At 36.7% G+C, this 23,982-nt stretch overlaps 1 protein-coding gene across 1 annotated transcript in view; it reads left to right on the top strand.

Moving 5' to 3' along the window:
* Nucleotides 1-23,982, top strand: part of PDILT (protein disulfide isomerase like, testis expressed) — a 52,667-nt gene that overhangs the window by 10,364 nt on the left and 18,321 nt on the right. Inside the window, exons 2-4 of the mRNA XM_053695297.1 lie at nucleotides 464-667; nucleotides 6,024-6,157; nucleotides 20,097-20,231. Coding sequence (XP_053551272.1) covers nucleotides 464-667; nucleotides 6,024-6,157; nucleotides 20,097-20,231 — 473 coding nt within the window. The remainder of the gene's footprint in view (nucleotides 1-463; nucleotides 668-6,023; nucleotides 6,158-20,096; nucleotides 20,232-23,982) is intronic.

The raw sequence follows: 23,982 nt of genomic DNA, 5'->3' as shown, positions 1-23,982 counted from the left end.
TGTCATAATGCACTGAGTTTAGAGGCGGCCTTCAAGGGCTGGGAAATTAGCATATGAGCCTACCTAGGTTTAGCTTTAAACAAAAAATACCAATGGAACAAAGAAAATTTGATGATAAAAGTAAATTCAAAAGTTTTTTAAAATTGCATGCCCTATCTGAACCATTAAATTAATTTTGATTAGACTGTCCCTTTAAGTACCAGGATAGAGTGTCACCATTTCTAATGATATTTTACATGAATAGTGCCGTAATGGCTACAGCCACACTATGCAAACAAGAGGCATAATAAGAAATTTACCTCCCAGTTACAGAGCTTTTTATAGGCTATTCCTACACCATCTTTAAATACAATGTCTAAATACACTGTCCTTTTAATGCTTAATATTAAGTAACAGGATATGGTGTCTCCATTTCTGATGATATTTTACATTGGTTTAATTGCATTATCTTACTATATTACAGACATTGCGTTATCTGGTCCATCACAAGCAGTTGGAGGAGAATTTGCCACAGCTGCGGAACAGCTCAAGAAAGAATCTGAAGTGAGGTTTGGCCAAGTGGACATCACGCAAGAAAAGGATCTTGGGAAAGAGTTTAACATAAAGGAATTTCCTACAATGAAGCTCTTTGTTGACAGTGATAGGCAAAACCCCATTGATTGCAAAGGTTGGTAAATTGTTCAGGTCTTAAAAGATTATAAAAGCGATTTATTTTACTTCTGATACAGAAGTCCCAACTCTTCTGCATTTACAGGACAGTTCCAGGCTGGGACTTCTGTAGACTTCACTAGATGCAGTCATCAAAATGAAACCTTTATTAAAGGGATACAAATATATATATTTTGTGATTCAGACAGAACATATCATTTTAAAACAGTTTCTAATTTACTTCTATTATCAAATGTGCTTAATTCCCATGATATGGGAATGTAGTGCTCCCGATACCTAGGTAGGCATCGGGAGCACTACATGACAGGAAATAGTGCTGCCCACTATAGTTCTTGCAAATGAATAACATTCTTGCAAAACTGCTGCAATATAGTGCTCCAGAAATGGGCCGGCTCCTAAGCATATATCAATGCTTTTCAACAAAAGATACCAACAGAACGAAGAAAAACTGAAATAAAAATTAAACGAGAAAGTTGTTATTGCATGCTCTGTGTAAATCATGAAATAATTTTTTTGGGTTTTAGTTTCCTTTAATCAGAGTATTCAATTTAAAGAGACTTTTCAATTTGCTCCTATCATCAAATTGACTTGGCTCTCTTGATATCCTTTGTTGGAAAGAATACCTAGGTATGCACAGGACCTACTGGAAGCCAGATGGTGATTGGTGGTTACATGATATGCCTCTTGTCATTGCATGCCAGATGTTTTAATCTAGGCCCCAGTAGTATATTGTTGCTCTGGAACTGACTTTAGCTATGTGTTTAATCTGTCTGCAGTGTGTAAACACATACACCTAGATTACAAGTTTTGCGCTAAACAAGGTGGGAAACTAATGCCAAAAAGTTGCGTTATTTCACCCTCCATAGCGCTGCCATTACGAGTTACTGAAAGCCTCCTTGTGCGTGCGATATGGTGGCGTTAAGCTCCATACCGCACAAAAGCCGAGGGCTGCTTTGACGTGCTCGTGCACACTTTACCACATAGACATCAATGGGGAGAGAGTGTTAGAAAAAAACTAACACCTGCGATCGCGGAATGAAAAATCTCCGTAATGCAAGCCCATTGATGTCTATGGTGAAAAAAAGTTATGTTTAAACCTAACACCCTAACATAAACCCCAAGTCTAAACACCCCTAATCTGCCGCCCCCGACATCTCCGACACCTAAATAAAGTTATTAACTCCTAATCTGCCACTGCTGACATCGCTGCCACTAATAAAAGTTATTAACCCCTATTCCGCCGCTCCCCGACATTATCGCCACTATAATAAAGCTATTAACCGATATTCCGCCGCTCCCCAACATCACCACCATTATAATAAAGCTATTAACCCCTATTCCGCCCCTCCTGACATCACCAACACTATAATAAAGCTATTAACCCCTATTCCGCCGCTCCCAGACATCGCCGACACTATAATAAAGTTATTAACCCCTAAACCTCCGTCTCCCACATCTCCGCCACTAAATAAACCTATTAACCCCTAAACCGCCGGCCCCCCCACATCACAAAACACTAAATTAAACTATTAACCCCTAAACCTAACACCCCCTAACTTTAAATTAAAAGTACAATATAATTATATTTAAATAAATAAAAACTTACCTGTGAAATAAAAATAAACCTAACATTAAACTATAAATTAACCTAACCTTACTATTCTAATAAAATAAAAAATACTACCAATTAAAAAATCTAAATTTCAAATTTAAAATAACCTAACACTACGAAAAAAAATAAAAAATCTAAAATTACCAAAAATAAAAAACACTAAATTACCAAAAATAAAAAACACTAAATTGCGAAACATAAAAACTACTAAGCTTACAAAAAATAATAAACAAAATGATCAAAAATAAAAACAATTACACCTAATCTAATAGCCCTATAAAATAAAAAAGCCCCCCCAAAATAAAAACACCCCCTAGCCTACAATAAACTACCAATAGTCCTTAAAAGGGCCTTTTGTAGGACATTGCCCTAAGTTAAACAGCTCTATTACAAAGTCTCCCCAACAGTAAAACCCACCACCCAACCAGCCCCCCAAAATAAAAAAACCTAACTCTAAACAAAACATAAGATACCCATTGCTCCTAAAGGGGCATTTGTATGGGCATTGCCCTTAAAAGGGCATTCAGCTCTTTTTAATTGCCCTTAATAGGGCATTTAGCTCTTTTTCAAAAGCCCAAACCCTAATCTGAAAAAAAACACCCCAAAAAATAAAAAAATGCTTAACACTAACCCCAGAATATCTACTTACAGTTGCTAAAGTCCGGACATCCAGGCGGGCGAGAAGTCTTCATCCAGGTGGCGACATCTTCATCCATCACGGGGGCGTCTTCTATCTTCATCCCAGCGTAGAGGAGCGGCAAAGACATCCAACACGGAGCACCCTCTTCATACGGTCCCCGCCGTACACTGAAGCTTCAATGCAAGGTAGCAGTTTCAAAATGGTGTACCTTGCATTCCTATTGGCTGATCTGATTCTTCAAATTCAAATCAGCCAATAGGATGAGAGCTTCTAAAATCCTATTGGCTGTTCAAAACAGCCAATAGGATAAGAGCTGCTAAAATCCTATTGGCTGTTAAAGCTTCAGTGTATGGCGGGGACCGTATGAAGAGAACGCTTTGCACTGGATGTCTTCGCGATATGAAGATAGAAGACGCCCCCGCGATGGATGAAGATGTCGCAGCCTGGATGAAAACTTCTCGCCGCCTGGATGAAGACTTCTCACCGCCTGGATGTCCGGACTTCAGCAACCGTGAGTAGATATTCTGGGGTTAGTTTTAGGTATTTTTTTTATTTTTTGGGGTGTTTTTTCAGGTTAGGGTTTTGGCTTTTGAAAAAGAGCTAAATGCCCTTTTAAGGGCAATGAAAAAGAGCTGAATGCCCTTTTAACAGCAAATGCCCCTTTAGTGGCAATGGGTAGCTTATGTTTTTTTTTTAGAGTTAGTTTTTTTTATTTTGGGGGGTTGGTTGGGTCGGGTGGTGGGTTTTACTGTTTGGGGGGACTTTGTATTTTTTTTTACAGGTAAAAGAGCTGTTTAACTTAGGGCAATGCCCTACAAAAGGCCCTTTTAAGGGCTATTAGTAGTTTATTGTAGAATAAGGGAGTTTTTATTTGGGGGGGCTTTTTTTATTTTTATAGGGCTATTAGATTAGGTGTAATTGTTTTTATTTTTGATAATTTCCTTTATTATTTTTTGTAAGCTTAGTGTTTTTTATTTTTCGTAATTTAGTGTTTATTATTTTTTGTAATTTTAGATTTTTTTATTTTTCTCGTAGTATTAGTTTTTTTTAAAATTGTAATTTATATTTTTTAATTGGTAGTATTTTTTATTTTATTAGAATAGTAAGGTTAGGTTAATTTATAGTTTAATGTTCGGTTTATTTTTATTTCACAGGTAAGCTTTTATTTATTTAAAGATAGTTATATTGTAATTTTAATTTAAAGTTAGGGGGGTGTTAGGTTTAGGGGCTAATAGTTTAATTTAGTGTTTTGCGTTGTGGGGGGCCGGCGGTTTTGAGAGGCCTGAGGACAGGTTTGAAAACCAGTGGTCTGGGCACCAATGCAGAGCAGCAGTGGTGAACTCTTTTTAGTCTCTGAGGTAGGCAATATGGTTTCTAATTGGTTGTGAAAAAAAACTAGGAGGAGCCAGACAGCGCTTTCCTAGAGGTTTGGAAAGGTCGCAGAAAACACACTGTGCAAGATTACAAGAATACATCATGAGGCCCATTTATCAAGCTCCGAATGGAGCTTGAAGGGCCGTGTTTTTCTGGCGAGTCTTCAGACTCGCCAGAAACAGCAGTTATGAAGCAGCAGTCACAAAGACCTCTGCTCCATAACCCTGTCCGCCTGCTCTGATGAGGCGGACAGGAATCGCCAGAATTCAACCCGATCGAGTACGATCGGGTTGATTGAGACCCCCCTGCTGGCGGCAGGGGGCGGGGTTGCACTAACACCTCTTGTGAGCTGCTGGTGCAATGCTGAATACGGAGAGCGTATTGCTCTCTGCATTCAGTGAGGTCTTGCGAAACCTGATCCGCACTGTCGGATCAGGTCCGCAAGACCTATGATAAATAGGCGTCTATGTATTTTGAGCAACAGATTAGGGTGTTAGTTTTTTTCTTTCTTTTTGTCTTCTCTATTGACTTCTATGGGGAATACGTGAACGCACATAGGATTTGGCTGTTTGGATTACGCGGCTTAACACGCGTCATAAGTAAGTTATTTTGAAACGTGTAATAGCTGCGCAATGCCGAATGTGAAAAGCCATAACGCTCGCTGGGTTTTTGCAAATGATTTGCCGGGCGACTTGTAATCTTGCCAACTTTGAGCAGCTTATACTTTTAATTTTTTTGTTTTAACAGTCTTGATCTCTTTATAGCTTATTTTTTGCGTCTTAATGTTATCACATTTGCTTTGTTCTCTTGGTAATCTTTGTTGAAAGCTAAACCTAGGTAGACACATATGCTAATTTCTAAGCCGGTGAAGGCCGCCTCTTATTTCACTGCATTTTGACAGTTTTTTACAGCTAGACAGCACTAGTTAATGTATTACATAAAGATAACATTGTGCTCACTCATGTGGAGTTATTTATGAGTCAACACTGATTGGATAAAATGCAAGTCTGTCAAAAGAACTGAGATAAGGGGTCAGTCATTTTAAAGGGATATAAAACCCAAATTTGTTTCTTTTATGATTCAGATAGAGCATACAACTTTAAACAACTTTCCAATTTACTTCTATAATCAAATTTTCTTTGTTTTCTTGGTATCCTTTATTGAAGCGAGCTAAATGAACACATTGGAAAGCATTGGAAATGATAAGATGTATATGTATGCAGCCACCAATCAGCAGCTAGTTCCCAGTCCTAGTATATCATGATCTATGTATGCTTTTCAACAAAGGATAAAAATAGAACAAAGCAAATTAGATAATAGAAGTAAAATGTTCTTCTCTATCTGAATTATGAAAGAAAACTGTTGGATTTCTTGCCTCTTTAATTTACTGCATAGCTTAGAAAATAAATCTTGTAATTTCAAGGTGTTGGATGTCCCTTTAATGGGACATTGAAACTGAAAAATAACCCATCTTGGTAATATGTTTTCATAATTCATAGATACAAGGAAATCACAGAGGTAAAGAGTGTATTAATATAACAGTGTTGGTTGTGCAAAACTGGGGAATGGGTAATAAAGGGACTATCTATCTTTTTAAACAATACCAATTTTTGAGTAGACCGTTCCTTTAATCATACAGTATTGTTTCCTGTTCTTTTCAGACTACTCATGCAGTGCACCACTGTTCTATACTTCCTTTGGCTACTAAATCTGTTTTTTCCTCTGCAGGTGTAAGAAAGGCTTCTGCTTTTGTCACGTGGCTGAACAGAAGAATGGGACCCAGTGCTATTTCCATAAACTCCACTGAACAGTTTGATTCTTTCATTAACTCGGATAATGTGGCTGTAGTTGGTTTCTTTAAGGTAGAAGAGATGTTAAAACATTACTATATTAAAATACTGATATAGAAGATATTTAGTTTCCAAAATTGCAATATACAGGGGCTGGACAAAATAATGTGAACACCTAGAAATAGAAATAGGCAATATTTATTTATTAATAAGGTGTTAGACTTCATTTACCTTTAATACATCTTCCAAACTTTATGGAATAGATTAATACAACTTTTGAATAGTCTCCAGTGGAATGTTGTACCATACATCTATCGGAACATCAGAATATACTGCTCACTCTGCTCTCCAAAGCTGCCCACAGTGGTTCAATGATATTCAAGTCAGGTGATTGAGCTCTACAGAACAGATGTTAAAGCTCATCTTGGTGCTCCTCAAACCAATACTGAACTGTTCAAGCTGTGTGTATGGGCACATTATCATCTTTAAAAATGGCATCATTGTTGCAAAACAACATTTGGACCATAGGATACATCTGATAACCTTGAATGCCCAAGTATTTTCTGGCAGTAAATCAACCATTTAATGGCTAATGATGGGGCCAGAAAAATACCAAGATATGGCTGCCCAAATCATCACTGATTCATCCCCATGTTTGACAGTTGGAACCAGACAGTCCAAGTTGTATGATTCCTTTAGGAGTTCTCCTTTCAAAAACCCAACCTGCTGTTGGAAATAATGTACATTATTACCGGACCATATCACTTGTTTCCAGTCTTCAGCTGTCCTTGATTTATGATCATGGAACCATATTTTTTGCATTTTAGCATTGGTGTATGTGATTAAAGTTTCTTCCATGGGTGTTGGCTTTCTGAAGTTCTCTGTGGACTGATTTTTGTGGAAATGGGATCTTCAAGGTGGATACTGAGTTCTGTTGTCTCTTTTACTGCAGTAGATCTGTGTTTGGACACAATCCTTGCTCGTATTCATGGGGCCCAATCGTTCAATTTCAGTTTTTGCCCACAATATTTTTATTTGCAGAGGAAGTCTTGTCATGCTTTGTATACACAATCATAACCATAGAGACTGTTGCTCTTGAGACACCAAACAATATGACTGTTATGGTTACAGACTCTACAGCTAAATAGGCTCCTACAATTTGTCCTCTTTGTAAGTCTGACAAGTCACCCATTTCATTAACTGCTTGTACTAGTCACTGTTGAACACAACTTGTACTACATCGGCATAAAACCTACAGATAAAGACAAAGTCAAGATAAACAAAAGAGAATCGCAAATTATTTTCCACTCTAGCTTACACAAATAATATTAACCCCTATAATAATGGTGTTCAGATTATCTTGTCCAACCCCTGTACAATAATTTAATTGTTTTTGCTATAAAATCTATGCTTGCTCCATACTTCCTAGAAAGGTCAGAAGGCAATTTCTGTAACCTAAATTTCCTTTAAAATGGTTCAAAATATTTCTTTTTGGCCCAGCTACATACTACACTGTAGCATAGTGCAGAAACTCATTTACAGCTACAAACATATTAACAAAAGATATATTTATTTAGTACACGAACCAGATAGGCCAGATAACGAGTGGTGCGGTATTTATCGCTCTTGCCCTAACTCCGCTAGTAGTAAGCTTTTTGAGTGCATCTGGTAACGCTTGTATTACAAGATGAAAGTAAAAACTTTTCACTCCTGCGGTAACCCGATGTGCGCTAAATGCCCCTAAATAAGTAAATGGAGCAAGAAAAGTGAAAAAAAAAAAAGACTAACACCCTACTTGAGTGCAAACCCGATCGCATATTCTCAACAGCGCAACCCGACATGAAAATATTCATATGTAAAAATCCAATGTTTTTCACATACAGGAATATGTTCTATTTATTCATAATACATATTCCTACCTATATCTGATGGTATTTTGGTACAATATATATCTTAATCTGATTATATATAGGTATAGATATATACAGATATATACAGATACATACAGATATATATATAGGAATATCTATAAATATGTAGAACATATTCTGCTATGTGCAGAACATTGGAATGCACAATATTTACAGTACATACATAGTTAAACACTTTATTAAATATAAATATTGCATAAATATGCTTTTACATGTTTTCATCAACTTGACTGCGAAGGGCTTCAATGCACTTATATATGTCTATAAATGTATCTCTAAATTCATATATACACATATAGATACATATGTACACACACATATATACACATATAGATACATATGTACACACACATATATACACATATAGATACATATGTACACACACATATATACACATATAGATACATATGTACACACACACATATATACACATATAGATACATATGTACACACATATATATACACATATAGATACATATGTACACACACATATATACACATATAGATACATATGTACACACACATATATACACATATAGATACATATGTACATACACATATATACACATATAGATACATATGTACACACACATATATACACATATAGATACATATGTACACACACATATATACACATATAGATACATATGTACACACATATATATACACATATAGATACATATGTACACACACATATATACACATATAGATACATATGTACACACATATATACACATATAGATACATATGTACACACACATATATACACATATAGATACATATTTACACACATATATATACAAATATAGATACATATGTACACACACATATATACACATATAGATACATATGTACACACACATATATACACATATAGATACATATGTACACACACATATATACACATATAGATACATATGTACACACACATATATACACATATAGATACATATGTACACACACATATATACACATATAGATACATATGTACACACACATATATACACATATAGATACATATGTACACACACATATATACACATATAGATACATATGTACATACACATATATACACATATAGATACATATTTACACACACATATATACACATATAGATACATATGTACACACACATATATACACATATAGATACATATGTACACACATATATACACATATAGATACATATGTACATACACATATATACACATATAGATACATATTTACACACACATATAGATACATATGTACACACACATATATACACATATAGATACATATGTACACACACATATATACACATATAGATACATATGTACACACACACATATATACACATATAGATACATATGTACACACACTTATATACACATATAGATACATATTTACACACATATATACATATTTAGACATGTATATGTATGTATCTCTATGCTAAACCCCTTTGCAGCCTTGTTTTTCCTAACACTTGAGCGCTTCTAACTTTTTTGTGCAATTTTTTAAAATATTTTTTTATTAGATGGTGTTATTATGAGTGCACATATAGATATATATACACATATAGATACATATGTACACACACACATATATACACATATAGATACATATGTACACACACTTATATACACATATAGATACATATTTACACACATATATACATATTTAGACATGTATATGTATGTATCTCTATGCTAAACCCCTTTGCAGCCTTGTTTTTCCTAACACTTGAGCGCTTCTAACTTTTTTGTGCAATTTTTTAAAATATTTTTTTATTAGATGGTGTTATTATGAGTGCAACTGTACTTTTAAATGTATTTTTGATGTGTTTTCTGACACTTTTTTGTTTCACGAAACAGTTAACCAGAGCTCTATCCCGACATGCGCTAAATTCAATTGCGCTCAAGACATCACGTTTAGTTTTAACTTGTAATACGAGTGCTACAGCCGATGTGTGCAAACAGCCACAATAACCTGATATTGCTTGTGCATAACTGTTAGCGCGCCACTTGTAATCTGGCCCTTTATGTATTAATAACTTTTTATTTAATTTACATAGGCCTAGATTTAGAGTTTGGCGGTAGCCGTGAAAACCAGCGTTAGAGGCTCCTAACGCTGGTTTTAGGCTACCGCCGGTATTTGGAGTCATTCAAAAAAGGGTCTAACGCTCACTTTTCAGCCGCGACTTTTCCATACCGCAGATCCCCTTATGTCAATTGCGTATCCTATCTTTTCAATGGGATCTTTCTTACTCCCGTATTTAGAGTTGTGTCTGAAGTGAGCGTTAGAAATCTAACGACAAAACTCCAGCCGCAGAAAAAAGTCAGTAGTTAAGAGCTTTTTGGGCTAATGCCGGTTCATAAAGCTCTTAACTACTGTGCCCTAAAGTACACTAACACCCATAAACTACCTATGTACCCCTAAACTGAGGTCCCCCCACATCGCCGCCACTCGATTAAATTTTTTTAACCCCTAATCTGCCGACCGCCACCTATGTTATACTTATGTACCCCTAATCTGCTGCCCCTAACACCGCCGACCCCTGTATTATATTTATTAACCCCTAATCTGCCCCCCCACAACGTCGCCTCCACCTGCCTACACTTATTAACCCCTAATTTGCCGACCGCAAAGCGCCGCTACTTAAGTTATCCTTATGTACCCCTAATCTGCTGCCCCTAACACCGCCGACCCCTATATTATATTTATTAACCCCTAATCTGCCCCCCACAACGTCGCCGCTACCTACCTACACTTATTAACCCCTAATCTGACGAGCGGACCGCACCGCTATTATAATAAAGTTATTAACCCCTAATCCGCCTCACTAACCCTATAATAAATAGTATTAACCCCTAATCTGCCCTCCCTAACATCGCCGACACCTAACTTCAAACATTAACCCCTAATCTGCCGACCGGAGCTCACCGCTATTCTAATAAATTTTTAAACCCCTAAAGCTAATTCTAACCCTAACCCTAACACCCCCCTAAATTAAATATAATTTAAATCTAACGAAATAAATTAACTCTTATTAAATAACTTATTCCTATTTAAAGCTAAATACTTACCTGTAAAATAAACCCTAATATAGCTACAATATAAATTATAATTACATTGTAGCTATTTTAGGATTAATATTTATTTTACAGGCAACTTTGTAATTATTTTAACCAGGTACAATAGCTATTAAATAGTTAAGAACTATTTAATAGTTACCTAGTTAAAATAATAACAAAATTACCTGTAAAATAAATCCTAACCTAAGTTACAATTAAACCTAACACTACACTATCATTAAATTAATTAAATAAAATATCTACAATTACCTACAATTAAACCTAACACTACACTATCAATACATTAATTAAATACAATATCTACAAATAACTACAATGAAATAAACTAACTAAAGTACAAAAAATAAAAAAGAACTAAGTTACAAAAAAAAAAAAATATTTACAAACATAAGAAAAATCTTACAACAATTTTAAACTAATTACACCTACTCTAAGCCCCCTAATAAAATAACAAAGCCCCCCAAATTAAAAAAATGCCCTACCCTATTCTAAATTACTAAAGTTCAAAGCTCTTTTACCTTACCAGCCCTGAACAGGGCCCTTTGCGGGGCATGCCCCAAGAAGTTCAGCTCTTTTGCCTGTAAAAAAAAACATACAATACCCCCCCCCCAACATTACAACCCACCACCCACATACCCCTAATCTAACCCAAACCCCCCTTAAAAAAACCTAACACTAAGCCCCTGAAGATCTTCCTACCTTGTCTTCACCATGCCAGGTATGACCGTCCGTTCCAGAAGAGCTCCTCCGATGTCCTGATCCAAGCCCAAGCGGGGGGCTGAAGATGTCCATGATCCGGTAGAAGTCTTCATCCAAGCGGGACAGAAGAGTTCTTCCATCCGATTGAAGTCTTCATCCAGGCGGCATCTTCTATCGTCATCCATCTGGAGCGGAGCGGCAGCATCCTGAAGACCTCCGACGCGGAACATCCATCCTGGCCGACGACTGAACGATGAATAACGGTTCCTTTAAATGACGTCATCCAAGATGGCGTCCCTCGAATTCCGATTGGCTGATAGGATTCTATCAGCCAATCGGAATTAAGGTAGGAATATTCTGATTGGCTGATGGAATCAGCCAATCAGAATCAAGTTCAATCCGATTGGCTGATCCAATCAGCCAATCAGATTGAGCTCGCATTCTATTGGCTGTTCCGATCAGCCAATAGAATGCGAGCTCAATCTGATTGGCTGATTGGATCAGCCAATCGGATTGAACTTGATTCTGATTGGCTGATTCCATCAGCCAATCAGAATATTCCTACCTTAATTCCGATTGGCTGATAGAATCCTATCAGCCAATCGGAATTCGAGGGACGCCATCTTGGATGACGTCATTTAAAGGAACCGTCATTCGTCGTTCAGTCGTCGGCCAGGATGGATGTTCCGCGTCGGAGGTCTTCAGGATGCTGCCGCTCCGCTCCAGATGGATGACGATAGAAGATGCCGCCTGGATGAAGACTTCAATCGGATGGAAGACCTCTTCTGCCCCGCTTGGATGAAGACTTCTACCGGATCATGGACATCTTCAGCCCCCCGCTTGGGCTTATATCAGGACATCGGAGGAGCTCTTCTGGAACGGACGGTCATACCTGGCATGGTGAAGACAAGGTAGGAAGATCTTCAGGGGTTTAGTGTTAGGTTTATTTAAGGGGGGTTTGGGTTAGATTAGGGGTATGTGGGTGGTGGGTTGTAATGTTGGGGGGGGGTATTGTATGTTTTTTTTTACAGGCAAAAGAGCTGAACTTCTTGGGGCATGCCCCGCAAAGGGCCCTGTTCAGGGCTGGTAAGGTAAAAGAGCTTTGAACTTTAGTAATTTAGAATAGGGTAGGGCATTTTTTTATTTTGGGGGGCTTTGTTATTTTATTAGGGGGCTTAGAGTAGGTGTAATTAGTTTAAAATTGTTGTAAGATTTTTCTTATGTTTGTAAATATTTTTTTATTTTTTGTAACTTAGTTCTTTTTTATTTTTTGTACTTTAGTTAGTTTATTTCATTGTAGTTATTTGTAGATATTGTATTTAATTAATGTATTGATAGTGTAGTGTTAGGTTTAATTGTAACTTAGGTTAGGATTTATTTTACAGGTAATTTTGTTATTATTTTAACTAGGTAACTATTAAATAGTTCTTAACTATTTAATAGCTATTGTACCTGGTTAAAATAATTACAAAGTTGCCTGTAAAATAAATATTAATCCTAAAATAGCTACAATGTAATTATAATTTATATTGTAGCTATATTAGGGTTTATTTTACAGGTAAGTATTTAGCTTTAAATAGGAATAAGTTATTTAATAAGAGTTAATTTATTTTGTTAGATTTATATTATATTTAACTTAGGGGGGTGTTAGGGTTAGGGTTAGAATTAGCTTTAGGGGTTTAAAAATGTATTAGAATAGCGGTGAGCTCCGGTCGGCAGATTAGGGGTTAATGTTTGAAGTTAGGTGTCGGCGATGTTAGGGAGGGCAGATTAGGGGTTAATACTATTTATTATAGGGTTAGTGAGGCGGATTAGGGGTTAATAACTTTATTATAATAGCGGTGCGGTCCGCTCGTCAGATTAGGGGTTAATAAGTGTAGGTAGGTAGCGGCGACGTTGTGGGGGGCAGATTAGGGGTTAATAAATATAATATAGGGGTCGGTGGTGTTAGGGGCAGCAGATTTGGGGTACATAGGGATAATGTAAGTAGCGGCGGTTTACGGAGCGGCAGATTAGGGGTTAAAAATAATATGCAGGGGTCAGCGATAGCGGGGGCGGCAGAATAGGGGTTAATAAGTGTAAGGTTAGGGGTGTTTAGACTCGGGGTACGTGTTAGAGTGTTAGGTGCAGACTTAGGAAGTGTTTCCCCATAGCAAACAATGGGGCTGCGTTAGGAGCTGAACGCGGGTTTTTTGCAGGTGTTAGGTTTTTTTTCAGCTCAAACAGCCCCATTGTTTTCTATGGGGGAATCGTGCACAAGCACGTTTTTGAGGCTGGCCGCGTCCGTAAGCAACTCTGGTATCGAGAGTTGCAGTTGCGTTAAATATGCTGTACGCTCCTTTTTTGGAGCCTAACGCAGCCATTCTGTGGACTCTCAATACCAGAGTTATTTTTATGGTGCGGCCAGAAAAAAGCCAGCGTTAGCTACGCGGGTCGTTACCGACAAAACTCTAAATCTAGCTGTTAAGGAAGTAAAAACGTAATGCTCATTTTAAAGGGATATAAAACCCAAATTTGTTTCTTTTATGATTCAGATAGAGCATACAACTTTAACCCTTTAAGGACACAGCTTTCAGTTTGCTCAATTGTTTTATGACGGAAAAATTCCGTCATATGTCTTTAAGAGGTTAAACAACTTTCCAATTTACTTCTATAATCAAATTGTCTTTGTTTTCTTGGTATCCTTTATTGAAGAGAGCTAAATGAACACATTGGAAAGCATTGGAAATGATAAGATGTATATTTATGCAGCCACCAATCAGCAGCTAGTTCCCAGCCCTAGTATATCTAGGTATGCTTTTCAACAAAGGATAAAAAGCGAACAAAGCAAATTAGATAATAGAAGTAAAATGGAAAGCTTTTTAAAATGTTCTTCTCTATCTGAATTATGAAAGAAAACTGTTGGATTTCTTGTCTCTTTAATTTACTTGTAATTTCAAGGTGTTGGATGTCCCTTTAATGGGACATTGAAACTGAAAAAAAAAATCTTGGTAATATGTTTTCATAATTCATTTTGGTTACTTTTCCTAAAATGTAACTCTTTATTGAAAAGCAGGGATGCCAGGTAAGGAGTGTGCACGTGTCTGCAGTACTGTATGGCAGCAGTTTTGTAACAATGTTATACATTAGCAAGAGCACTAGATGGCAGCAGTTTTATAATAATATTATACATTAGCAAGAGCACTAGATGGCAGCAGTTTTATAACAATGTTATACATTAGCAAGAGCACTAGATGGCAGCAGTTTTATAACAATGTTATACATTAGCAAGAGCACTAGATGGCAGCAGTTTTATAATAATGTTATACATTAGCAAGAACACTATATGTCAGCAGTTTTATAACAATGTTATACATTAGCAAGAGCACTAGATGGCAGCAGTTTTATAACAATGTTATACATTAGCAAGAACACTAGATGGCAGCAGTTTTATAACAATGTTATACATTAGCAAGAGCACTAGATGGCAGCAGTTTTATAACAATGTTATACATTAGCAGGAGCACTAGATGGCAGCAGTTTTATAACAATGTTATACATTAGCAAGAGCACTAGATGGCAGCAGTTTTATAACAATGTGATACATTAGCAAGAGCACTAGATGGCAGCAGATTTATAACAATGTTATACATTAGCAAGAGCACTAGATGGCAGCAGATTTATAACAATGTTATACATTAGCAAGAGCACTAGATGGCAGCAGTTTTATAACAATGTGATACATTAGCAAGAGCACTAGATGGCAGCACTGTTTCCTGTCATGTAGTGCTGCAGACATGTGCACGCGACCTATCTCTTCAACAAAGAATATCATGAGAATGAAACAAATTTGAAAACAGAAGTAAATTGGAAACTTTTTTTAAATAGTATTCTCTATCTGAATCATAAAAGAAAAAAAATGGAGTTTAATGTCACTTTAACCCCTTAGTGACCAGAGCACTTTTCCATTTTCTGTCCGTTTGGGACCAAGGCTATTTTTACATTTTTGCGGTGTTTGTGTTTAGCTGTAATTTTCTTCTTACTCATTTACTGTACCCACACATATTATATACCGTTTTTCTCGCCATTAAATGGACTTTCTAAAGATACCATTATTTTCATCATATCTTATAATTTACTATAAAAAAAATGATAAAATATGAGGAAAAATGGAAAAAAACACACTTTTTCTAACTTTGACCCCCAAAATCTGTTACATATCTAAAACCACCAAAAAACACCCATGCTAAATAGTTTCTAAATTTTGTCCTGAGTTTAGAAATACCCAATGTTTACATGTTCTTTGCTTTTTTTGCAAGTTATAGGGCCATAAATACAAGTAGCACTTTGCTATTTCCAAACCATGTTTTTCCAAAATTAGCGCTAGTCACATTTAGAACACTGATATCTTTCAGGAATATCTGAATATCCCTTGACATTTATATATTTTTTTTTAGTAGACATCCCAAAGTATTGATCTAGGCCAATTTTGGTATATTTCATGCCACCATTTCACCGCCAAATGCGATCAAATACAAAAAATTGTTCACTTTTTCACAAATTTTTTCACAAACTTTAGGTTTCTCACTGAAATTATTTACAAACAACTTGTGCAATTATGGCATAAATGGTTGTAAATTCTTCTCTGGGATCCCCTTTGTTCATAAATAGCACACATATATGGCTTTGGCGTTGCTTTTTGGTAATTAGAAGGCCGCTAAATGCCACTGCGCACCACAAGTGTATCATGCCCAGCAGTTAAGGGGTTAATTAGGGAGCTTTTAGGGAACTTGTAGGGTTAATTTTAGCTTTAGTGTAGTGTAGTAGACAACCCCAAGTATTGATCTAGGCACATTTTGGTATATTTCATGCCACCATTTCACCGCCAAATGCGATCAAATTAAAAAAAACGTAAAATTTTTCACAATTTTAGGCTTCTCACTGAAATCATTTACAAACAGCTTGTGCAATTATGGCACAAATGGTTGTAAATGCTTGTCTGGGATCCCCTTTGTTCAGAAATAGCAGACATATATGACTTTGGCGTTGCTTTCTGGTAATTAGAAGGCCACTAAATCCTGTTGCGCCTCACACGTGTATTATGGCTAGCAGTGAAAGGGTTAATTAGGGAGTTTGTAGTGAGCTTGCAGGGTTAATTTTAGCTTTAGTGTAGAGATCAGCCTCCCATCTGACACATCCCACCCCCTGATCCCTCCCAAACAGCTCCCTTCCCTCCCCCACCCCACAATTGTCCCCGCCATCTTAAGTACTGGCAGAAAGTCTGCCAGTACTAAAATAAAAGGGTTTTAAAAAAAAAATTAAATTTTTTTTTAGCATATTTACATATGCTACTGTGTAGGATCCCCCCCTTAGCCCCCAACCTCCCTGATCCCCCCCAAAACCGCTCTCTAACCCTCCCCTCTGCCTTATTGGGGGCCATCTTGGGTACTGGCAGCTGTCTGCCAGTACCCAGTTTACAATAAAAAGTGTTTTTTTTTCTCTTTGTTTTTTTTTTTTCTGTAGTGTAGCTTCCCCCCCCCCCCACCCAGACACCCCCCCCCACCCAGACAAACCCCCACCACTTTGATGATTATTTTATTTTTCGATTTTTTTAATCTTTTTTATTTGCACATTTTCTGCAGTGTAGCGGTTCCCACCCGCTCCCTCCCCGTGCACGCGCCCGCCCCCACCCTCCCGTGCACGCGCGCGCGCCCGTGCGCGCCCCCAGCCACCCCCGCCCACGATCCCGCCCCCCTTCACTTCCACAGGGCCATCGATGGCCGCCACCCGCCTCCCGGTCCGGCTCCCACCCACCAACGCAGGTAGCCACCGATCTCCGGTGCAGAGAGGGCCACAGAGTGGCTCTCTCTGCACCGGATTACTTAAAAAGGTTATTGCAGGATGCCTCCATATCGAGGCATCACTGCAATAACCGGAAAGCAGCTGGAAGCGAGCAGGATCGCTTCCAGCTGCTTTCCACACTGAGGACGTGCAGGGTACGTTCTCAGGCATTAACTGCCTTTTTTCTGAGGACGTACCCTGCACGTCCTCAGTCGTTAAGGGGTTAAGGGACACTAAAGTAAAAATAAACATTCATGATTCATGAGTGTGCAATAAAAACCTAATTTATTTCTATTATCAAATTTGCTTCATTCACTTGGTATCATTTGTTAAAGAATAAATCTACATAGGAGCTCAGGAGTGTGTATGCGTCTTTAGCATTGTATCTGCTAAATTACAAGTTTTGCGTTATGGTGCGGTACGGCTATACCTATAAATGGGCCTTTGCGCGTGGAATGGCAGGTAACGCATATTACAAGTTGTGGCGGTACAGCTATATCGCAAGCATTTAGTCTTAACGCAACTCTCCATTCCGCACTCAAAAAATGACATTTGAGTGGAAGATTTTCCATAGCGGCATATTACAGGTTGTGCGGTGAGGCTAAAATGCTTGCGTTACAGCCTATACTGACACGATCCATACTGCGATTTGAGACCAGTAGTTATGAATTTTGCGAAACAAAAATGTTTCACAAAACTCATAACTAAAATGTTACAAAGTACACTAACACCCATAAACTACCTATTAACCCCTAAACTGCCACACTCCCTCATCGCAAATACTATATTACACCTATTAACCCCTAATCTGCCGGCCACCCACATTGCTGACACTAAAATAAACCTATTAACCCCTTAACGGCCGGCCCCACATAACTACTAAAATAAACCTATTGACCCCTAAACCGCCGGCCCCCCACATCACCAACACTATTATAAAGTATTAACCCCTAAACTCCAAGCCCCCAACATCAGAGCATCCACAGCTACTCGCCTCCACAGCTCTGTGCCACCGGGATGAAGATAGAAGATGCCCCCGCGATGGATGAAGACTTCTCGCCGCCTGGATGAAGATGGATGCCCGGACTTCAGGAACTGTGAGTAGATTTCCTGGGGTTAGTGTTAGATTTTTTAAAATTTGTTTAGGTGGATTTTTTTTTAGATTAGGGGTTTGAAGGGCAGTAAAAGAGCTGAATGCCATTTTAAGGGCAGTAAAAGAGTTGAATGCCCTTTTAAGGGCAATGCCCATACAAATGCCCCTTTAGGGGCAATGGGTATCTTAGGATTTTTTTAGACTTAGGTTTTTTATTTTGCGGGGGTTAGTTGGGTAGGGGGTTTTACTTTTAGGGGGGACTTTGTAATTTTTTTAATGTAAAAGAGCTGTTTAACTTAGGGCAATGCCCTACAAAGGCCCTTTTAAGGGCTATTGGTAGTTTATTGTTAGGATAGGGGGTGCTTTTTTTTGTTTTATAGGGCTATTAGATTAGGTGTAATTTTTATTATTTTGGATAATTTTGTTTTTTATTTTTTGTAATCTTAGTGTTTTTTTATTTTTCTTAATTTTAGTTTTTTTTTTTTGAATGTTAGATTTTTTAATTTTTTCGTAGTGTTAGGTTTATTTAAATTTTTTATTTAGGTTTTTTATTTTTTCATAGTTTTAGGTTCTTTTAATCATGTAATTTAGGATTTTTAATTGGTAGTTTATTTAATTTTATTATAATAGTTATGATAGGTTAATTTATAGTTTAATCTTATTTTTTATTTATTTTAGCGGTAAGTTTTTATTTATTTTAAGATAGTTATATTGTAACTTTCAATTTAAAGTTATGGGGGTGTTAGGTTTAGAGGTTAATAGTTTAATTTAGTGTTTTGCGATGTGGGGGGACGATGGTTTAGGGGTTAATAGGTTAAGTTTATTAGTTACGATGTGGGGGGCTGGCGGTTTAGGGGTTAATAGGTTTAGTTTATTAGTTGCGATATGGGGGGCTGGCGGTTTAGGGGTTAATAGGTTTATTATAGTAGCAGCAATGTGGGTGGGCGGCGGATTAGGGGTTAATAGGTGTATTTATTAGTAGCGATGTGGGGGGCAGGTGGTTTAGGGGTTAAAAGGTTTAATTAGTGTCGGGGAGCGGCGGATTAGGGGTTAATAACTTTATTTAGCATCAGCAATGTCGGGGAGCGGCAGATTAGGGGTATTTAGACTAGGGGGTTAATGTTAGGGTGTTAGGTTTTAACGTAATTTTCTTTTCCCTATAGACATCAATGGGGTTGCGTTCCATTCCGCGATTGCAGGTGTTAGTTTTTTTCTAACACTTTCTTCCCATTGATGTCAGCCCTTGGCTTTTGTGCGGTATGGAGAAGTAAATTGGAAAGTTTTTTCTTTTTAAAATTGCATTCTGTATCTGAATCATCAAAGTAAAAATTTGACTTTAGTGTCCCTTTAAGAATAACTTAAGTTGTTAACCTATTTCTTTACATTTATAGACACAGAGTAATATACAAAAACATTTCTATGAAGCTGCGAGGGACGTCCCAGATTTACCATTTGGGACAGTCAGCACTGAGGATGTTTTCTCCCATGTGGGGTTTACCAAAAATGTAATTGTCGTATACAAAAAGGTAAGGATTCTATTTTATGGGTATGAACAATATCAATGCAGAAAGGCAATGTTATATATATATATATATAGGGGTCAATTCCAGTATATCGTCCCATTTGTTTCCTGAGGGTTTTCGGACAGAAAGAGACACTTTCATTTAAACGCAATCACAATAGCAGTTTTTTCAGTTGTTCCTTTAAGCCGTGAGCATGTTTTCGGCTCAACAAAAAAGTCCTATTTTTAAAATGGAGCTAAAAAGTTCTCAGCAATTAAAACCTATTTTCTCAATACCTTTGAACAGGTTTTAAAGACTGTATTGCACATGGAATTTGACACCTAAAGGCACTTGATAAAGTCACAAACTGGCCTTTTAGACATATTTACAAGTATTCCAAAACAATCTAAAATGATTATATTATGTTGCTCATGTGCAGGAAACAGTATTTACTTATATTAGCTAAATTCACTAAATATATATTCATTGCTATTGTATAGTATATCTGGAGTTGGCAGGACACAAATTTACATATATATTTTATAAGTGATATCCTGTACAGCTAAAGGGATCTTCAGGAAAAGTGAGGAAATCTTCAAATGGCGTGTAGCAATCACGTTCGCTAAATATTTGTTTCTAATTCACACTTTCTTTGTTGTAATTGTCATTTTCAGTAGAATCAGATTAAAAAAAAGAATTTTATATAATTCTGCCCATAGTTTCAAAATCAAAAGCTTGGAGAGATTTTCGCTTTCAAACTTGCACTTACCTGGTCTCCTCTCTTCTCATCAGGTCTTGATTTTCAAAAGCGGTTCGTGAGCGCGCTTTCTAATCACAGCTCGCCCGATCGCGCCATTAAACTGAATGTAGCTCGCTCTCGTTACCAGACCACATTCAGTTCAATGGCGCGATCCAATCACAGTGATTTTGAAAATCAAGACCTGATAAAAAGAGCCTGGAGAAGAGACCAGGTAAGTGCAACTTTGATAGCAAAAAACTCTCCAAGCTTTTGATTTTGAAAGCTGCTAAGATAATGCTATATAATTCTGCACTATGTGCAGAATGATATAACATTATTTTTTAAGTTTACCGTCCCTTTAATGTCTGGGATTTCAAACAGCATTGCACCTTTGTGACCACAAAGACAAAACGCGTATAATTTTTATTTTTTTGTGGCTATATTATTGAAATTTCGATCACAAAGGCGCAATCCTGCTTAAAATCCTGGTCACAAAGGGCGTTTCCTTTAGAAAATCCGGTCACAAAAGCGCAATCACATTTGAAAGCATAACATTTTTGTGGTTACATTATTGCAATGGAGAGAATTCCAGGTTTACAGTGTGAGAACGGATAAAATCCTGTTTCATATGATGAGATCATTTGCGGCCACTTCTATCTAATAGAAACCAGTGGTGTTCTTCTTGATTTCAGATGTATATCTCGCCAAACCAGAAAATGCTACTTTCTCAATAAATGGTTGCAAATAATGAAATATAAAATACATTTAAATTATTCAGTGTCAATATAATCATTGAGCAAATGTGTGTACTTGATGTTAATTACACATACATGCCCTATTAAACAGCTGTGAGCCGAGAAACGCGTTGTGTTGTACAGGTGTTTTTTTGTAATTAGCCTTTGTGGGATTATTCACTTTTAACAAATGTTATAAGTTGTATCCAATAATTGGAGTCACTTCCAGCTCGTCCATTGGCTATCTCCTGAGTCCGGAGTTCAGTGAGTTTGGCTACTAAAACAGCTCAACTTAGTTCTACTGCATCTGTGAGTTTGTATTTATTCCATTTTCTGTCACTGTTGTTTGTGGAGATGTATAAGGTAGGTAGGGAACAGCAACCAACCAGGAATCAGGCACAGGAGAACAGGGTCAGCTGGCCCCTTGCATCAACATAAACTTAAAAGACTGTTATTCCAGCCTGAACAAATGCATTAAGAAAGACCTTTATTGTTCCATGATCCAAAGTACAGCAACAACGTTTCAGATATTCATCCGGTCCTTAGTCATGACTAAGGACCAGATGTAAGGTCTGAAACGTTGTCGCTGTATCATATATTTGATAGTGGTGCACCCCCCTCTGACTTGTTAATCCAGATGTTAGTAATGTTGTCAATGTTTCTGATTGGCTGTGGAGGTGATAAGGATATGATTTAAGGTAAAACATACTGTGAATCTGCCATTTTAGAATTATGCAGGTTTTTTCTTTGGTGTATCGGTTTCTGTGTTTGTTGATCTATAGCCATCAGTTAAAAGGAAAGTAAACCCAAATTTTTTCTTTTATGATTCAGATAGAGCATGCAACTTTCTAACTTACTGCTATTATCAATTTCTCTTTGTTCTCTTGCTATCTTTATTTGAAAAAGCAGAAAACTAAGCTAAGAAGACGGCCCATTTTTGGTTCAGAACCTGGGCTGCGCTTGCTGATTGGTGGCTAAATGTACCCAGCAATCAGCAAGCGCTATCCATTGTTCTGAACCAAAAATGGGTTGGCTCCTTAGCTTAGATTCCTGCTTTTTCATATAAAAATAGCAAAAGAATGAAGGTAATTTGATAATAGGAGCAAATTAGAAAGTTGCTTAAAATTGCATGCTCTATCTGAATCATGAAAGAAAAAAATTGGGGGTTAGTGTCCCTTTAAGGTGCAGTTGTTAAAAATTAGAATCAAACCTTGTGGCAGTTATCAAGCTAAGCTGTTTTTGTCATAGAAATATTGTGATCATTTTGTTAATGAAAAAAACGTCCGTTCACTTTTTCTGATATCAAAAATAAAAATCAGAAGGATTGAAATTGACCCCTATGTTATTATTTTAACTTTTATTTTTATTTCATTGATTGTTAATTTTTAATATTTCATTGTGAATATGTGTAGGACTTGATATAAAACCCTTTAAGTCAAATAAAAGCTAAAATTATACTAATATACGATCATGTTATACTGTTTAATGTGTAGGATGTACTTCTGAGGTATTTACCACTAAGTAATTTTGTAACTGTTAATATTCAGTTATTTTGCTAAATTATTTAAAGGGACAGTAAAGTCATAATTAGACATTCATGATTTAGACAGAGCCTACAATTTAAAGGGATAGTAAACACTAAAAATGTTATTGTTTAAAAAGATAGATAATCCCTTTATTACCCATTCCCCAGTTTTGCATAACCAACACTGTTATATTAATAAACTTCTTACCTCTGTAATTACCTTGTATCTAAGCTTCTGCTGACTGCCTCCTTATCTCAGATCTTTTGAAAGACTTACTTATCTTATAAATAACTTCACTTGCGTGAGCACAGTGTTATCTGTTTGAAACACATGAACTAACGCTCTCTTGCTGTGAAAAACTGTCAAATGCATTTAGATGCAAGGGCTTAGAAATGAGCATATGTTCCTAACTAGGTTTAGCTTTCAACTAAGAATACCAAGAGAACAAAGAAATTTTGATGATAAAAGTAAATTAGAAAGTTGTTTAAAATAACATGCCCTATCTGAATCATGACATTTTAATTTGGACTTTACTATCCCTTTTAAACTACTTTCAAATTTACTTCTATTATTTAATTTTCTTCCTTCTCTTGTCATCCTTTTTTGAAGGGTTTACGTTTACGATGTTTAAATTCATTAAATATTAATTTATAATACACACGATGCAATCTTTCTGTAAACCATGTGCCTTCTATTGTATCATAATCAGACATTTACTTAATATACAATATCTGCATAATTTACTGTGTAATGATATGCTTTTACATTGTGTTCAC

Source organism: Bombina bombina, chromosome 11, assembly GCF_027579735.1.
Source record: "Bombina bombina isolate aBomBom1 chromosome 11, aBomBom1.pri, whole genome shotgun sequence".
Taxonomy (NCBI): domain Eukaryota; kingdom Metazoa; phylum Chordata; class Amphibia; order Anura; family Bombinatoridae; genus Bombina; species Bombina bombina.
Note: the sequence above shows the minus strand (reverse complement) of the source record. Positions and strands in the feature narration are given on the sequence as shown.